The 14,195-nt window shown below is 48.3% G+C and overlaps 1 protein-coding gene across 2 annotated transcripts in view; it reads left to right on the top strand.

Moving 5' to 3' along the window:
- LOC311141761 (calcium/calmodulin-dependent protein kinase type II subunit beta-like) overlaps positions 1–14,195 on the top strand; it is a 98,989-nt gene that overhangs the window by 51,433 nt on the left and 33,361 nt on the right. Inside the window, exons 14-16 of one of the 2 annotated variants that reach the window (XM_084177204.1) lie at positions 3,761–3,798; positions 12,098–12,130; positions 13,499–13,567. In XM_084177204.1, coding sequence (XP_084033330.1) covers positions 3,761–3,798; positions 12,098–12,130; positions 13,499–13,567 — 140 coding nt within the window. Of the gene's footprint in view, positions 1–3,760; positions 3,799–12,097; positions 12,131–13,489; positions 13,568–14,195 lie in introns of both variants that reach the window. The other variant, XM_084177203.1, reaches the window with a different exon arrangement.

Raw genomic sequence — 14,195 nt, 5'->3', positions numbered from 1 at the left:
TTCTTAAAAGATTAAGCACATTAATCTGCTTTACAAACGGTGTAGCCTACCTGGCATATTAAAAACATAACTGCACATAACCTCCCTTCGCTATTCGAGCGCAGGCTATGGATGACATGTTTTTTTTGTGGGCCATTCTAAATAAAAAAATTATTCCACACATATAGAAAAGTGAGAATATTATCAATTCCTTGTCAAACTGTGAATGAGAGACTGATGAAGTGTGTGCAGCCTGCGCAAGAAACACAGCAGTGCGCTTCCCTTTCATGCAACTTTTTTCAAATCATTAGTTGCATCATGCAGCCTTAGAATGTGTTAAAAATCAAAACATACAGCCCAACATTTGTATCACAACTAAAGTTGCATAAATAACTCTAAATTAAGCATATAGGAGGACCTGTTTCTTTGTTAACCGCTCAACACAGAATAGCCGTATGTGCTCATTCCCTCGGAAATCGTTTGGGGGAAAAATATCCTTTCTATTTTATTCAGCTATATTCAATTGTATTGTTCTTATAGCCAGATCAGGGCCTAACATAAGGACAACTCAGAATATGCTATTCTGTTCTTCTGAAATAGGCTACATTTTCTTTAGACCTGCCTAAAATAAATAATAAACTTATTGTGATGCTGTAGGCTATATTAAATGAATGTATTATACTTTTTTAAATGTAGATGTCCAGAGGTTGGCTTTAGGCTATGCATGGAAGCCGGAGATGTTAAACGTGTTTGTTAAATAACGGTCAATTACTGTGAGACCGGCAGTTATTTGCATGACAATCACCGGCTGACAAAATGTCATGACCACAACAGCCCTAATTTGGGAAACAGCTCTGAGATTTAATGTTACTCCTACAAAGGTTCTAGCGATGAACTTAGCCTTAAGATGCTTTGGGAAAAAGGGCCCAGGTGGCCGATGTACCTAGCAAACGGATGAATTTGCACATTTAGCTATCTGTATGCTGGTAAAAATGAGATGCTATATCAATTGAGGCAGATGGAAAGGGGGAATGGATACTATGTAGGAGGAAGGGGAAAAGCAGAGGAAACGAAATTGCAAGTGTTGCATTATCCTCTCTCTTTTGTCTTTCCCTCGGTCTTCCTCTGTATCGGTTTCAAAGCTCTCCCCTCTCTTTTCTCTCTCTTCTCTCTCTCTCTCTCTCTCTCTCTCTCTCTCTCGCTCTCTCTCTCTCTCTCTCTCTCATATTTCTCTCTCTCGCCTATCTCTCTCTCTCTCCTTCTATTTATCTCTATCTCTCTCTCTCTCTCATCTCTCTCTCTCTCTCTCTCTCTCTGTCTCTCTCTCTCTCTCTCTCTCTCTCTCTCTCTCTCTCTCTCTCTCTCTCTCTCTCTCTCTCTCTCTCTCTCTCTCTCTCTCTCTCTCTCTCTCTCTCTCCACACACCACCATGTTTTGACTTCTGTCTCATCACTGTCTCCTCTCCTCTCGTGGCCTCAAACACACTTTGAACAGGCTTCCCCTTTGGGAGAAGGGCTCGCTTCCAATTCCTCCAGAAATTAGTTTCTAAAGGAAATTCTAATGGAAGTCAAGCCTCTATTTAAAATTCACTGCAGACTTTATGTGTGCAATGTGTGTAGAGAGAGACAGAGCTAGACAGAGCTACAGAGAGAGAGAGACAGAGAGGGGAGAGCACAAGCTATATAGAGATAGAGCTAAAGAGAGAGAGAGAGCTACACAGAGAGAGAGAGAGCTAAAAAGAGAGAGGAGAGAAGAGAGAAAATAGTCCAGAATGCCAGAAATAGTGTTTTATGTCATGTGGTAGTGTTGATGTTGTGATAGGATGTGATTAGACTGTCAATGGGACTCAGGCCTTTAAAAGTAGCAGTGGAGCTGATGATGTCTAGTAGAGTTAGAGGAGCGAGACTGGGACGGTCTTACTCTGACAGGTAAAGAGCCCACCTGCTAGATGAGACAATGTTGATTGACAGCGAGGTAAAGGATGGGGAGGTGCACTTGTCCAAAAAAAAGGTGCTATCTAGAACCTAAAAAGGTTCTCCTATGGGGACAGCCGAAGAACACTTTTGGTTCCATGTAGAACCCTTTAGGTTCCAGGTAAAACACTTTTTGGTTCCATGTAGAACCCTTTCCACAGAGGGTTCTACATCATGGAAACTAAAAGGGTTCTACCTGAACCAAAAAGGTTTATCCTATGGAGACAGCCAGAGAACCCTTTTGGACCCCTTTTTAGTAAGAGTGTGTGTGGTGTGTTTCAAGTTTCAAGTTTTTAATGTTACATACGCAAGTCCAGTGCAATGCCTTTCTTGTGTGTGTGTGTGTGTGCGTGTGTGTTGGGAGGCAGGGTTGGGTAGGTTACTTTCTAAATGTAATTTGTTACAGTTACTAGTTACCTGTCCAAAATTGTAATCAGTAATTTAACATTTGGATTACCAAACTCATTATTGTAATCTGATTACTTTTGGTTACTTTTAGATTGCTTTGCCCTTAAGAGGCATTAAAAGAAGAAAAACATTTATATTTCCAATTGAACGACATTTATTCCAGGATAAATCAATGTTAGACTTTACATAGCTGGCCATAAATGAATGTTGCATTTTACTTTATGGGTTGGTTATGTAGGCTTCTTCTAACCCATTGCTTTCTACTATAGATTATACGATTAGGCTATATCTTTACATTAAAAAACAAAGTCTATCAGATTTTCAGTCATTCCAATTAGTTTAATGACCCTTGATCATCATAGTGGTCTCTGACTTGTGGTCAGACTCACTCAGGCAGAAACAAACTTAAACTTGCGCCTTTTTTCAATGCTGATTTGAATGCCATTGAGAAAACATAAAGGCGTCATATTTTTTTTGGCAAACATCCTTTCTGAACTTAAAAGTAATCCTAGAAGTAATCATCAAGTTTTTCAAAAGTATCCGAATGCAACATTTTTGCTGGTAACGTAATGGATTACATGTGATCCGTTACTCCCCGACCCTGTTGGGAGGGGACCCATTTTGGACTCTAGCCCCGAAGGGGGACCTCGGGGACAAACTCCAGTATCTTTCTCTCTCTCCCAAACTCGTTTTTCTATCTCTGCCTCATTAACTAATTAACCAGTTCCCCTAAATGAGGTTCTGTTGCCCACGGCAACAACCCACATCAACTCTCGCTGGGCCTAACCCAGGAACAATTATGGGTGTGTCTGTTTCTATTACATAGGTGCACGCGTGTCTGTGTGCACATATGCTCTGCACATGGCGTGTGTGTCTGTCTGTGTCCTGGTGTAGTAGCTGGTGAGGATACTGACTGTTGTCTGTATGACATTCCCCCTGTTGCTGAGGATTATGGGTATTGTGCTAATCGGACTACTGTCTACAGTATTAGTCCAAGAAGGGAATAACTCTTAAAATGTTATTTTCTTACCAACTGTGGTACTTAGGAAGCCGTCTATTGTTGTGTTTTAATGAACATTGTGCTTCTCAAACAGTTTAATAGGAGGACCATGAATCTAATCATGTTACAGATGACTGCCTTGTCCCCTTGGTACCATAATGCTAGCAATTAATGCCTCTAAGCTCCTACTGACTTTGATTCTCTTTAATCTCCAGCACTACAATACACAGTCACATTAACTTTCCTATCTTGTGTATAAAAGGCCTCAGGTGCCTTCTGTTTGTATGGCGGTCAAATGAACATGACTCCTACAGGTTGATGCTGTTGTCTCTGTGTGATCTCTCCTGTGTTCTCGCAACATCTCTGACCTGCTGTCTATCTCCTGTTGTTTCCTATTGCAGCAGCCAAAAGTTTGCTCAACAAGAAGGCAGATGTCAAGGTAAGGCCCTGTTCAACTTACACATTCCTGCTCCAAACCTTCCATTTCCTTCTCCTCTTCTCCCTTCTCTTAACTTATCAGGGGTTTAGGCCCTGGTTATTTTCCTCTCTCTCTCCCTCTCTCTCTCTCCCTCTCTCTACCTCTCTTCCCCCCCCCCCCCTCTCTCCCTCTCTCTCTCCCTCTCTCTATGTCACGGTTCAGACAGACGACCAGAGGACCACAATTGCGTCACACCAGAAAGTTTATTAAACTTAAGGGAAAAGGGAAGTAGGGAGTGAATGAAGGCTCCAGGGGTAACAGGGATCCCGTCCAATGTGCTGGGTCTGTGCCCCCCCCAGTGGCAGCGATGCGTCCTATGAAGCCGGTGGTGGGTGGTCCAGAAGTCCTGGGGGGGGGAGACACAGACACAACAGGGCGGAATGAAACAAGGCAGCAGTACAGTTCAAGGGAAATCCAAAATACGTAGTAGCAAGGCAGAAGGCTGGTCAGAGTTACCGGGATTGAAGAGTAGTCAGGAGTCGTAATGGCAGAAGCAGGTCTGGATCTCCTGAGGCAGAAGAGTATCCAGAAAACAGGCAGGTCCGGGGTCACAAAACCAGGGTGAGCCAGAAGCGCGAGCAAACAGGTTCCGGGTGTGAGCTTTGCAGACGATCTGACACCGGAGAGCTGAAAGACAGGGCCTTAAATACTGGGAGAGGTAGTGGGTAATGCAGCGCAGCTGGCAGAGTAATTAGAGCAGAGCAGAGCAGGGACAGGTGGAGCTAGTTAGGCTGAGTAGAGAGAGTGGTGAGCAGAGTGGAAGAAAATTAAGGTGGTAACCCGGTGGAGTGAGAGGCCCATGACAGAACCCCCCCCCCAAGGGACGGCCCCAGAAGTCCCAAGAGCAACACCACGCCGGGCGGGAGGAGGGGAGCCGGAGGAGGGCTAGAACTCCTCCGAACGGTCCGAGTGAACGTCCTCATCCTCGGAGGAAGCCGGAGGGCCGTGGTCGGGAGATGGGACAGGTCCCGAGACAGGATCAGGCACAGGACAGGAAGCCGAGCGGGCAGGACGGTTAGGGACCCCTCTGGGGCGGCCCCTACGGATTGCAGGTTGATCAGGATGCCGTTGGTGGAAAGCGGTGATGAGAGTCCTATCCACAATCCGACTAGCTGGCACCCAGGTCCTTTCCTCAGGTCCATAGCCCTCCCAGTCAATGAGGTACTGGAGACCCCTACCCCTCCGTCTGGACCGAAGCAGGCGGCGGACGGTGTAAACCAGACCACCATCGACAAGCCGTGGAGGAGGAGGACCAGGCGCAGCAGGGACCAGCGGACTCTCATGGATGGGCTTAATCTTAGACACATGGAAAGTGGGGTGCACCCTCAGGGAATTAGGCAGTTGGAGCCGGACAGCAGTTGGGCTAATCACTCTTATGATAGGGAATGGGCCAATGAACCGAGGTGCCAGCTTCTGCGACTCCACCCTGAGTGGCAGGTTCTTCGATGACAACCACACCCTTTGACCAACATGGTAGGTGGGAGCAGGAATTCTCCGACGGTTGGCCCCGGTAGTGTAGCTGGCAACGGATCTGAGGAGTGTGGCTCGGGCTTGTGACCAGGTGCGGCGACATCGACGGGCAAAAGCAAGTGCAGATGGGCAAGTAACCTCCTCTTCCTGGCTGGCAAATAGAGGAGGCTGGTATCCATAAACACATTGGAAAGGGGACATACCGATGGCAGAGCAGGTCAGAGAATTGTGTGCGTACTCCACCCATGTCAATTGCTGCGACCAGGAGTGGGGGTTGCGTGAAGTCATGCATCGCAGTGCCTTCTCGAGCTCCTGATTAGCCCGCTCTGACTGCCCATTGGATTGGGGATGGAATCCGGAAGTCAGACTGACTGTGGCTCCCAGCAGGTGACAGAACTCCTTCCAAAAAGCGGAGGAGAATTGTGGACCACGGTCAGAAACTACATCCTTTGGCAGTCCGTGGATCCGGAAGACGTGTTCCAGGACCACCTGGGCGGTCTCCTTGGCGGTTGGGAGCTTGGGGAGGGGAATGAAGTGTGCCATCTTGCTGAAACGGTCAACGATGGTGAGAATGACGGTCATGCCACTTGAAGGGGGCAGCCCCGTGACAAAGTCAAGGGCGATGTGAGACCAGGGACGTCTGGGCACAGGCAGGGGCTGCAGCAATCCGGCTGGGGGCTGGCAGGACGACTTGTGTTGGTTGCAGATGGGGCAGGCTTGGACGAATTCCCGTACATCCTTCCTCAGAGAGGGCCACCAGAACCTCTGGGCGAGCAGGTTGTAAGTGCGGGTGGAGCCAGGGTGACAAGCTAGGCGGGAGTCATGTCCCCACTGAACGACCTGGGACCTCAGGTCTTCGGGGACAAAAAGGCGGTCAGCTGGGCAAGTGCTGGGACCTGGCTGGTTACGGAGAGCCTCCAGCACCTGTTCCTCAACAGCCCAGGTCAGAGCTGCAACGATGCAGGGACTTGGCAGAATCGACACAGGGTCCTTGGAGGGGGTGTCATCCTTCTGGAATTGACGGGAGAGGGCGTCTGGCTTGGTGTTGCGTGATCCAGGCCGGTATGACAGAGTGAAATTAAACCTGGTGAAGAACAGGGCCCAGCGGGACTGCCTGGAGTTCAACCGTTTGGCCGTGCGGATGTACTCCAAGTTCTTATGATCGGTCCAAACGAGAAATGGAATGGTGGACCCCTCCAGCCAGTGACGCCACTCCTCCAAGGCAAGCTTCACAGCCAGCAGCTCACGGTTCCCTATGTCGTAATTGCACTCAGAGGGGGACAACCGACGTGAGAAAAAGGCACAGGGATGGAGCTTCCTATCCTCCGCAGCCCACTGAGAAATCACAGCACCAACTCCCACATCCGAGGCGTCCACCTCCACAATGAATTGCCGGTCCACATCAGGCATCTGGAGGATGGGAGCGGAGGTGAACCTCACCTTGAGGGTACTGAAGGCTTTGTCGGCTGCTGGGGTCCAGGTGAAGGGTTGCTTGGTGCTGGTTAGAGCAGTGAGAGGGGCAGCAACGGTACTGTAGTTCCGGATAAACTTCCTATAGAAGTTAGCAAACCCCAGAAACTGTTGCAGCTTCTTTCTGTTCTCCGGAACTGGCCATGAAGTGACTGCTGATACTTTGGCAGGATCCATTTGGATACTTCCCTCTGCCACTATGTACCCCAGGAAGGCCACTGTCTTGACGTGAAACTCACATTTCTCTGCCTTGGCGTAGAGGGAATTCTCCAGAAGACGATGAAGGACTTGCTGGACATGGCGGGTGTGTTCAGACAGGTTTCTGGAGTAGATTAAGATGTCATCCAGGTAAACGAAGACAAACTTGTTTAACATGTCCCGCAGTACATCATTCACTAGAGCCTGGAACACAGCAGGAGCATTGGTGAGGCCAAAAGGCATAACCAGATACTCGTAGTGGCCTGTTGGTGTATTGAATGCGGTTTTCCATTCATCTCCCTCCCGGATCCGCACTAGGTGGTAAGCGTTTCTGAGATCCAACTTGGTAAAAACAGTGGCTCCCTGGAGCAACTCAAAAGCAGAGGTGAGCAGAGGCAGAGGGTAACGGTTTTTCACTGTGATGTCGTTGAGTCCCCTGTAGTCGATGCAGGGGCGAAGAGATCCGTCCTTCTTCCCCACAAAGAAGAAGCCAGCACCAGCAGGAGATGAAGATGAACGGATTAATCCTGCGGACAGAGAGCCATTGATGTAGTCCTCCATGGACTTTCTTTCAGGAGCAGACAACGAATAAAGACGACCCTTTGGAGGAGCTGTTCCAGGGAGGAGGTCGATGGCACAGTCGTACGGTCGGTGAGGGGGCAGAGATGTGGCTCTTGCTTTGTTAAACACTTCTCTGAGACCATGGTAGCATTCTGGGACATTGGAGAGGTCAGGAGCGGAGTTAGTAGGTACTGGCCGAGGGGGTAGTGCGGCAGCAAGCAGGCAGGTTCGGTGGCAGTCCTCTCCCCACTCCCTGATCACCCCGGTCACCCAGTCGAGCTGAGGGTTGTGCCGGCGGAGCCATGGGTAACCCAGGATGAGGGGTTGGCCTGGAGAGGGGAGCAGGTGAAACTGGATAGTTTCTTGATGGTTTCCGGACAGACCCATCGAGACCGGGGCCGTGACATGAGTGACCGATCCGAGTAAGTGTCCGTCCAGTGCCCGGGCAGGAATAGGAGGTGTCAAACGGAGGTTCTCCAGTCCCAGTTGGCGTGCCAGCTTGATGTCCATTATGTTGGCTTCGGCGCCAGAATCCACCAGAGCAGCCAGGGTGTGAGTTGAGTCAGAGAGGCGGAGGTGAACTTGCAGCAGGGGTTTGCGGTCGGAGGACTGGATGGTCATTGAACTCAACCGGACTCCCCCTATGCCCGGTGAGCTTCGGCCCTTTAAAGGGCAGGTTACCACACGATGTCCATCACCTCCACAATAGAGGCAGAGGTTTGAGGTGAAGCGGCGCTGGCGCTCTGCAGGAGTGAGAGAGGCTCGCCCAATCTCCATAGGCTCAGACTGATCAAGCTGACCTGGGTGAGTGGCAGTAGATGACAGGAGCCCAGTCGGATCTCTCCGAATGCCGGTAGTAGGTGGACCTTGGCGCCCCCTCTCACGACGACGGGTCTGTATCCTTCTGTCGATCCTGACAGTCAGTGCGATGGCTTCATCAAGAGTGGAAGGCAGTTCATGGGAGACCAACTCGTCCTTGATATAGTCAGCCAAACTATGGAAGAACGCGTCCACCAACGATGGTGTGTTCCAAGAACTTCGTCTAGCCAGGGTTCGGAAGTCGATGGAATGGTCTGCGACTGTACGTCTGCCTTGTCGAATACTGAACAGTTCACGAGACGCCTCTGCGGTGGGTGAATCCAGGTCAAACACCTTCAGCATCTCCTCAGCAAACAGGTCGAAGGTTGCACATGCGGGGGTTTGACGTTCGAACTCTGCTGTTCCCCAGAGTCGAGCTCGGCCCGTCAGGTGAGTGATGGCATACCCAACTTTAGCCCCCTCCGTGGCGAAGGTCCTTGGCTGCAAGGAGAACTGAAGTCGGCAGCTAGTCAGGAATGGCCGGACCTGGGTTGAATCGCCGTTGAACCGCTCGGGGTTTCCAATCTTGGGTTCCGGAGCAGCGGCTGCAATGACCGGGGCAGGTAACTCGGGGGCAGGGCTGGTGGGCAGACTGGCTGGGGTAAGGTTGGTGAGGAGTTGAATGATCATGGCGAGTTGTTGTTGCTGCTGCTGGAACTGCTGCTCATGCTCATCGGTTTCCATGTCGGGGAAAGTGTGCGCTGAGTCCATAATGGTCAGATCGTACTGTCACGGTTCAGACAGACGACCAGAGGACCACAATTGCGTCACACCAGAAAGTTTATTAAACTTAAGGGAAAAGGGAAGTAGGGAGTGAATGAAGGCTCCAGGGGTAACAGGGATCCCGTCCAATGTGCTGGGTCTGTGCCCCCCCCAGTGGCAGCGATGCGTCCTATGAAGCCGGTGGTGGGTGGTCCAGAAGTCCTGGGGGGGGGAGACACAGACACAACAGGGCGGAATGAAACAAGGCAGCAGTACAGTTCAAGGGAAATCCAAAATACGTAGTAGCAAGGCAGAAGGCTGGTCAGAGTTACCGGGATTGAAGAGTAGTCAGGAGTCGTAATGGCAGAAGCAGGTCTGGATCTCCTGAGGCAGAAGAGTATCCAGAAAACAGGCAGGTCCGGGGTCACAAAACCAGGGTGAGCCAGAAGCGCGAGCAAACAGGTTCCGGGTGTGAGCTTTGCAGACGATCTGACACCGGAGAGCTGAAAGACAGGGCCTTAAATACTGGGAGAGGTAGTGGGTAATGCAGCGCAGCTGGCAGAGTAATTAGAGCAGAGCAGAGCAGGGACAGGTGGAGCTAGTTAGGCTGAGTAGAGAGAGTGGTGAGCAGAGTGGAAGAAAATTAAGGTGGTAACCCGGTGGAGTGAGAGGCCCATGACACTCTACCTCTCTTTCTCTGCTTTTGCTTAGCTTGTGTGTTTCTGTGTAGTTGAAAGTGTCTCTTGCTCAGTGATTTGTGAACGTCCTGTCTTTATGTCACTGTGGCTTTGGTGGCTGACTGTGATGTGTGTGTGTGTGTGTGTGTGAGATGTGGGAGAGAGTGTTGACTCAATTTGCAACCATCACAAAATAGTGGCCTCAAGTGTAGTGTGTGCATCCGTTCACGCCTGTGTCTCCTCATTGCACCTTGTCTTGTCCACTTTTTTTGTCACTCCAGCATTCCTTCTTTCTCTTCTTTCCATCTCATCCCTCTGTTCTTTTCTTTTCCACCTCCCCCTCCATCACGGTTTCCATTTCCTGCTCACCCCATCTGCTCTTTAACCATTTGAAACCCTCCCTGGCTGGCTGACGTGACTTAATGAATCTCTATCGCCATCCTCGACCCCATCTCACCTAACGCACCAACACATCCCACGCATTGTGTGTGTGTGCGTGTGTGTGTGCGTGTGTGTGTGGGCGGGGGAAAGGCAGAGCGGATGGAGGTTGGAGAATAGTGTGAGCATGTTTGTTCTTGTGAGTATGTAAATTAGGGAGCTTGTGTACCTGTAGGTGTTTGTGTGTTAGTGTGTGTGTGGTGCGTGTGTAATAAGCATCGATGTATCCATGTGTGTGTGTGTGTGTGTGTGTGTGTGTGTGTGTGTGTGTGTTTGTGTTTGTGTGTGTGTTTGTGTGTGTGTTCAGTAGGGAATGTGACTCCAGTTCCAGGAATAGCCATGAGTCTGAACCCTGGAAACTCACCAGCCAGAAATAGACTCTCTCTCAAACACAAACACACACGCCACATACACACACATCCCCCTGCTCATCATTGCCTAGCAACAGGCCCCCTGACACACTCGGCCTAACCGTTTAAAAATATTTAAATTGTGTTTTTCTTTCCTCCTCCCTCTCTTTCTCTCTCTTCGCTCCCTCTCTCATAATTATTTCCCTGGTTGTATCGCTCCTCTGACCCCTCTCATTGTCTCCTCTGTTCTTTCTTGTTCTGTAATGCAGAACAGAACAGCACCTGACATTTTCGACCTCAGTCAAACACCAGCTTCAGCTGCATTGTGCTCTCTTCTCTTCTGTTCTGTTCTGGCAATAGCTGCTACTGCACTGCTGTGAGGCTGCCGTGTTGCATCCCTCCAATAGAGTTCCAGACACTTGTAGAATCTATGCCAAGGTGCATTGAAGCTGTTCTGTTGGCTCGTGGTGGCCCAACGCCCTATTAAGACACTATATTGGCGTTTCCTTTATTTTGGCAGTTACCTGTAGATTACAAATGTAGTTAGAGGTTATTGTTCTGCTTTTTAATCATATTGGATGCCACTTTTGAATGTGTATTAAAGGGATACTTCACTTTTGCCAATAAAGCCCTTTATCTACTTCCCCAGAGTCAGATGAATTCGTGGATATAATTTTTATGTCACTGCGTGCCGTTTGAAGGAAGTTGCTAACTAGTGTTAGCGCAATTGCCTACAAGCGTTAGTGCAGTGACTGGAAGTCTATGGTAAATGCTAGCATGCTAGTAGATACTTTAGACTTCCAGTCATTGCGATAATGCTAGTTAGCATTGGCACACAAAACTACCTCTAACTTCCTTCATAATGGAAGAAGAGACATAATGTTGGGTTCATGAGTTCATCTGACTTTGGGGAAGTAGATAATGGGCTTCCTTGCCAGAATCCTGAAGTATCCCTTTAACATATCAGTTGCACAGCTTTTCTTTGCTAAATATTTTTTTCTCCTTCCTGCTCATTTCTTCAAGAAATACTATTTTCCTTCTTTCCTCATCACAAAAGAATGATTGATGATTTTACTCCCAGTCAGTGCTCCTCCCTAGCCGTTCCCGAAACTTTTCCTATTTTAAATTTTTCTTGTATTCCTCATGATGCCACACCATCCTCTGTTCCTGGCTACCGTTTGCGCACCCTCCCATTTCTTTCTTTCTTTCTTTCTTTCTTTCTTTCTTTCTTTCTTTCTTTCTTTCTTTCTTTCTTTCTTTCTTTCTTTCTTTCTTTCTTTCTTTCTTTCTTTCCTCTTGAGAATCCATAGAAGTTACATTTTCTATGGGATATCCTTTTTTTTCCTATCCTTTTTTAACTGGTGAAATTGAACTTCTTTATGGTGGTTTTGAGCCTATTGATCCACCATGCTCACCAACCAAGGCTCTCATTTTATTCGACATGCTCATCCTTCAGTACTTGTTGTCATCCGTTCTTTCTTTCTCTCCCTCCTATCTTTCTCTCTCCCTCCATCATCCTTCCATCACCTGGGACAGAAACGTAAGTCCAGCACCACTGTCCAGTACATGGTGAGCATGCCATTTTAACGTCCCTGGACCTCCCTCTTTCTCCCTCCCTTTTTCCCACTCCCTCATTCCGCGGCTCCACTTTTCTCCCCCACTTCTCCACGTTTTTTGACCCTCCTCGATTCATCTTTCACTGTCCTCATTCACTCCTCCTCTCTCCATTCCTCCCATCTTTAGTTTGCCAGTCCTATATGGAACTGCATTTTCCCCTCGTCTTATGAGCTTGGAGTTCAGTTCACCTACCTAACCTAACTTCAACCTCTACATTTCCCTTCTAAAGAGGAAGTGTGCTATTTCGCAGCATTATATTCCCAATTGGAGAGGTTAAGCATGGTTTGCCCTGGCCTGTACTGTTATTAGTGTGCTGTTGTCTGTGGATGATCAGAGTGTCCTCAGAGATGTCCCAGTGGAACTTTAACCCTAGACATGAACACACACATATCTATATGACTTCTCCTCTATATGCTCTAAGGATCTCAGCTGTGTGCTGTATACCACACTGCAGCTGGAAAGATAATTGGAATTTGAAACAGACTTTTACTAAAAAAGTGTTAGAAAGTAGCTCTTTGTATGCGTTTCTGTGTTATGGATGAGTGAGCTACTGCATATGAAGATCTGATGTTTGATGAGTGAAGCTTTGTCTGAGCTGTAGAACTGCTTTGGTTGAGTTATGTAAGCGTGTGAGTGTGTGACTGCTTATGTGTGTTTTGTGGCTGCATTTGTATGTGTGTGGATTTTCTATAGATGTTGATTTGTTTGCCAGCTCTGGTGCAATTTTCGCTCGCTGTGTGTGTTCTCTCTCTCTGTTCTCTCTGTTCTCTCTGTTCTCTCTGTTCTCTCTCTCTGTTCTCGCTCTCTTGTCTCTCTCTCTGTTCTCTCGCTCTCTTTCTCTCCTCTCTCTCTCTCTCTCTCTCTCTCTCTCTCTGTCTGTTCTCTCTACCACTCTGTTCTCTGCCTCTGTCTCTCTCTCTCTCTCTCTCTCTCTCTCTCTCTCTCTCTCTCTCTCTCTCTCCATGGTTAACACACGGCTAACAAACTGCTTGACCCTCACTGCTGCTCTGTTTCGTTGGAGCTCCTGTGATGCTGTGTATTAACCCATCACTGTATTTTATCTTACCTCTTACACCATGCCAGCTAAAACCATCACTTCTCTCATCATCATCACCTGGTCAAACAACGATCAAGGTAGAACAAACGCTCAATGAAAGATTTCGAATAGTACTTGAACCCAAGTCTGTTTGTTTTAACCCCTTCATCACCACCACCAGGACCCATCCATCACCCATCCATCACCCATCCACAGTATCTCACCCCACCAGCCACTGTTGTTAACCCTGTGTTGTCTCCCCTCTACCTGCACAGCCCCAGACACCACAGACAAACAGCACCAAAAACAGCATAGTCACCAGCCCTAAAGGAAACGTCCCTACTCCGGTTCTGGTATTTACTTTTAATCCTCCCCTCCTCTCTCCTCCCTCTGCCCGTCTGTCTGTCTGTCGGTCTGTCTGTCAGTTTAACCGTCTATTTGTCCATCTGTCCGTCTGTCTTTTTTTGACTGTTTGTCCGTCCTTCTTCCCTTTCTCCGTCCCTCCTTTTCCTCTGTCGGTCTCAGTTGTTTGTTGTCACTTTAGAGCAGCTGTGGTTGGCTAGATGGCTCTTCATTGTCTCTGTCAAGTGTCTGTCAGATGCTTTCTGTAGGAGAGAAGCCAGAAATGCCAGGTTGTGTCAAAAAGTGCTTCCCTGTTAAAGATTGCCACCGTGTGTTATAAAGATTTTCCAACTGTTGCTTCACTGTAACCAACTGTTACTGTGTGTGTTTCCTTCCATAATGTTGCAGTATTTTATTATTTTGGTATTTAGACAGGAGAGGGGCAGACATCTGAGTCTGTGGGTGGTTGTTTGTCTCTTGTCTGACACTCATCTCTCTTCCCTATAGCAGAGATCTACTGAACATTGGTGTGTGATTGGTTAGTGAAGAAGCTATATTGGGTAACCGGAAAATAAATGTTCCATGCTGTTTGTGTAGGAATGACACTGTACATAACATATACATATCTGTGAAAACAGG

The sequence above is a fragment of the Coregonus lavaretus genome (genome assembly GCF_964263955.1).
Source record: "Coregonus lavaretus genome assembly, chromosome: 14".
Taxonomy (NCBI): domain Eukaryota; kingdom Metazoa; phylum Chordata; class Actinopteri; order Salmoniformes; family Salmonidae; genus Coregonus; species Coregonus lavaretus.
Note: the sequence above shows the minus strand (reverse complement) of the source record. Positions and strands in the feature narration are given on the sequence as shown.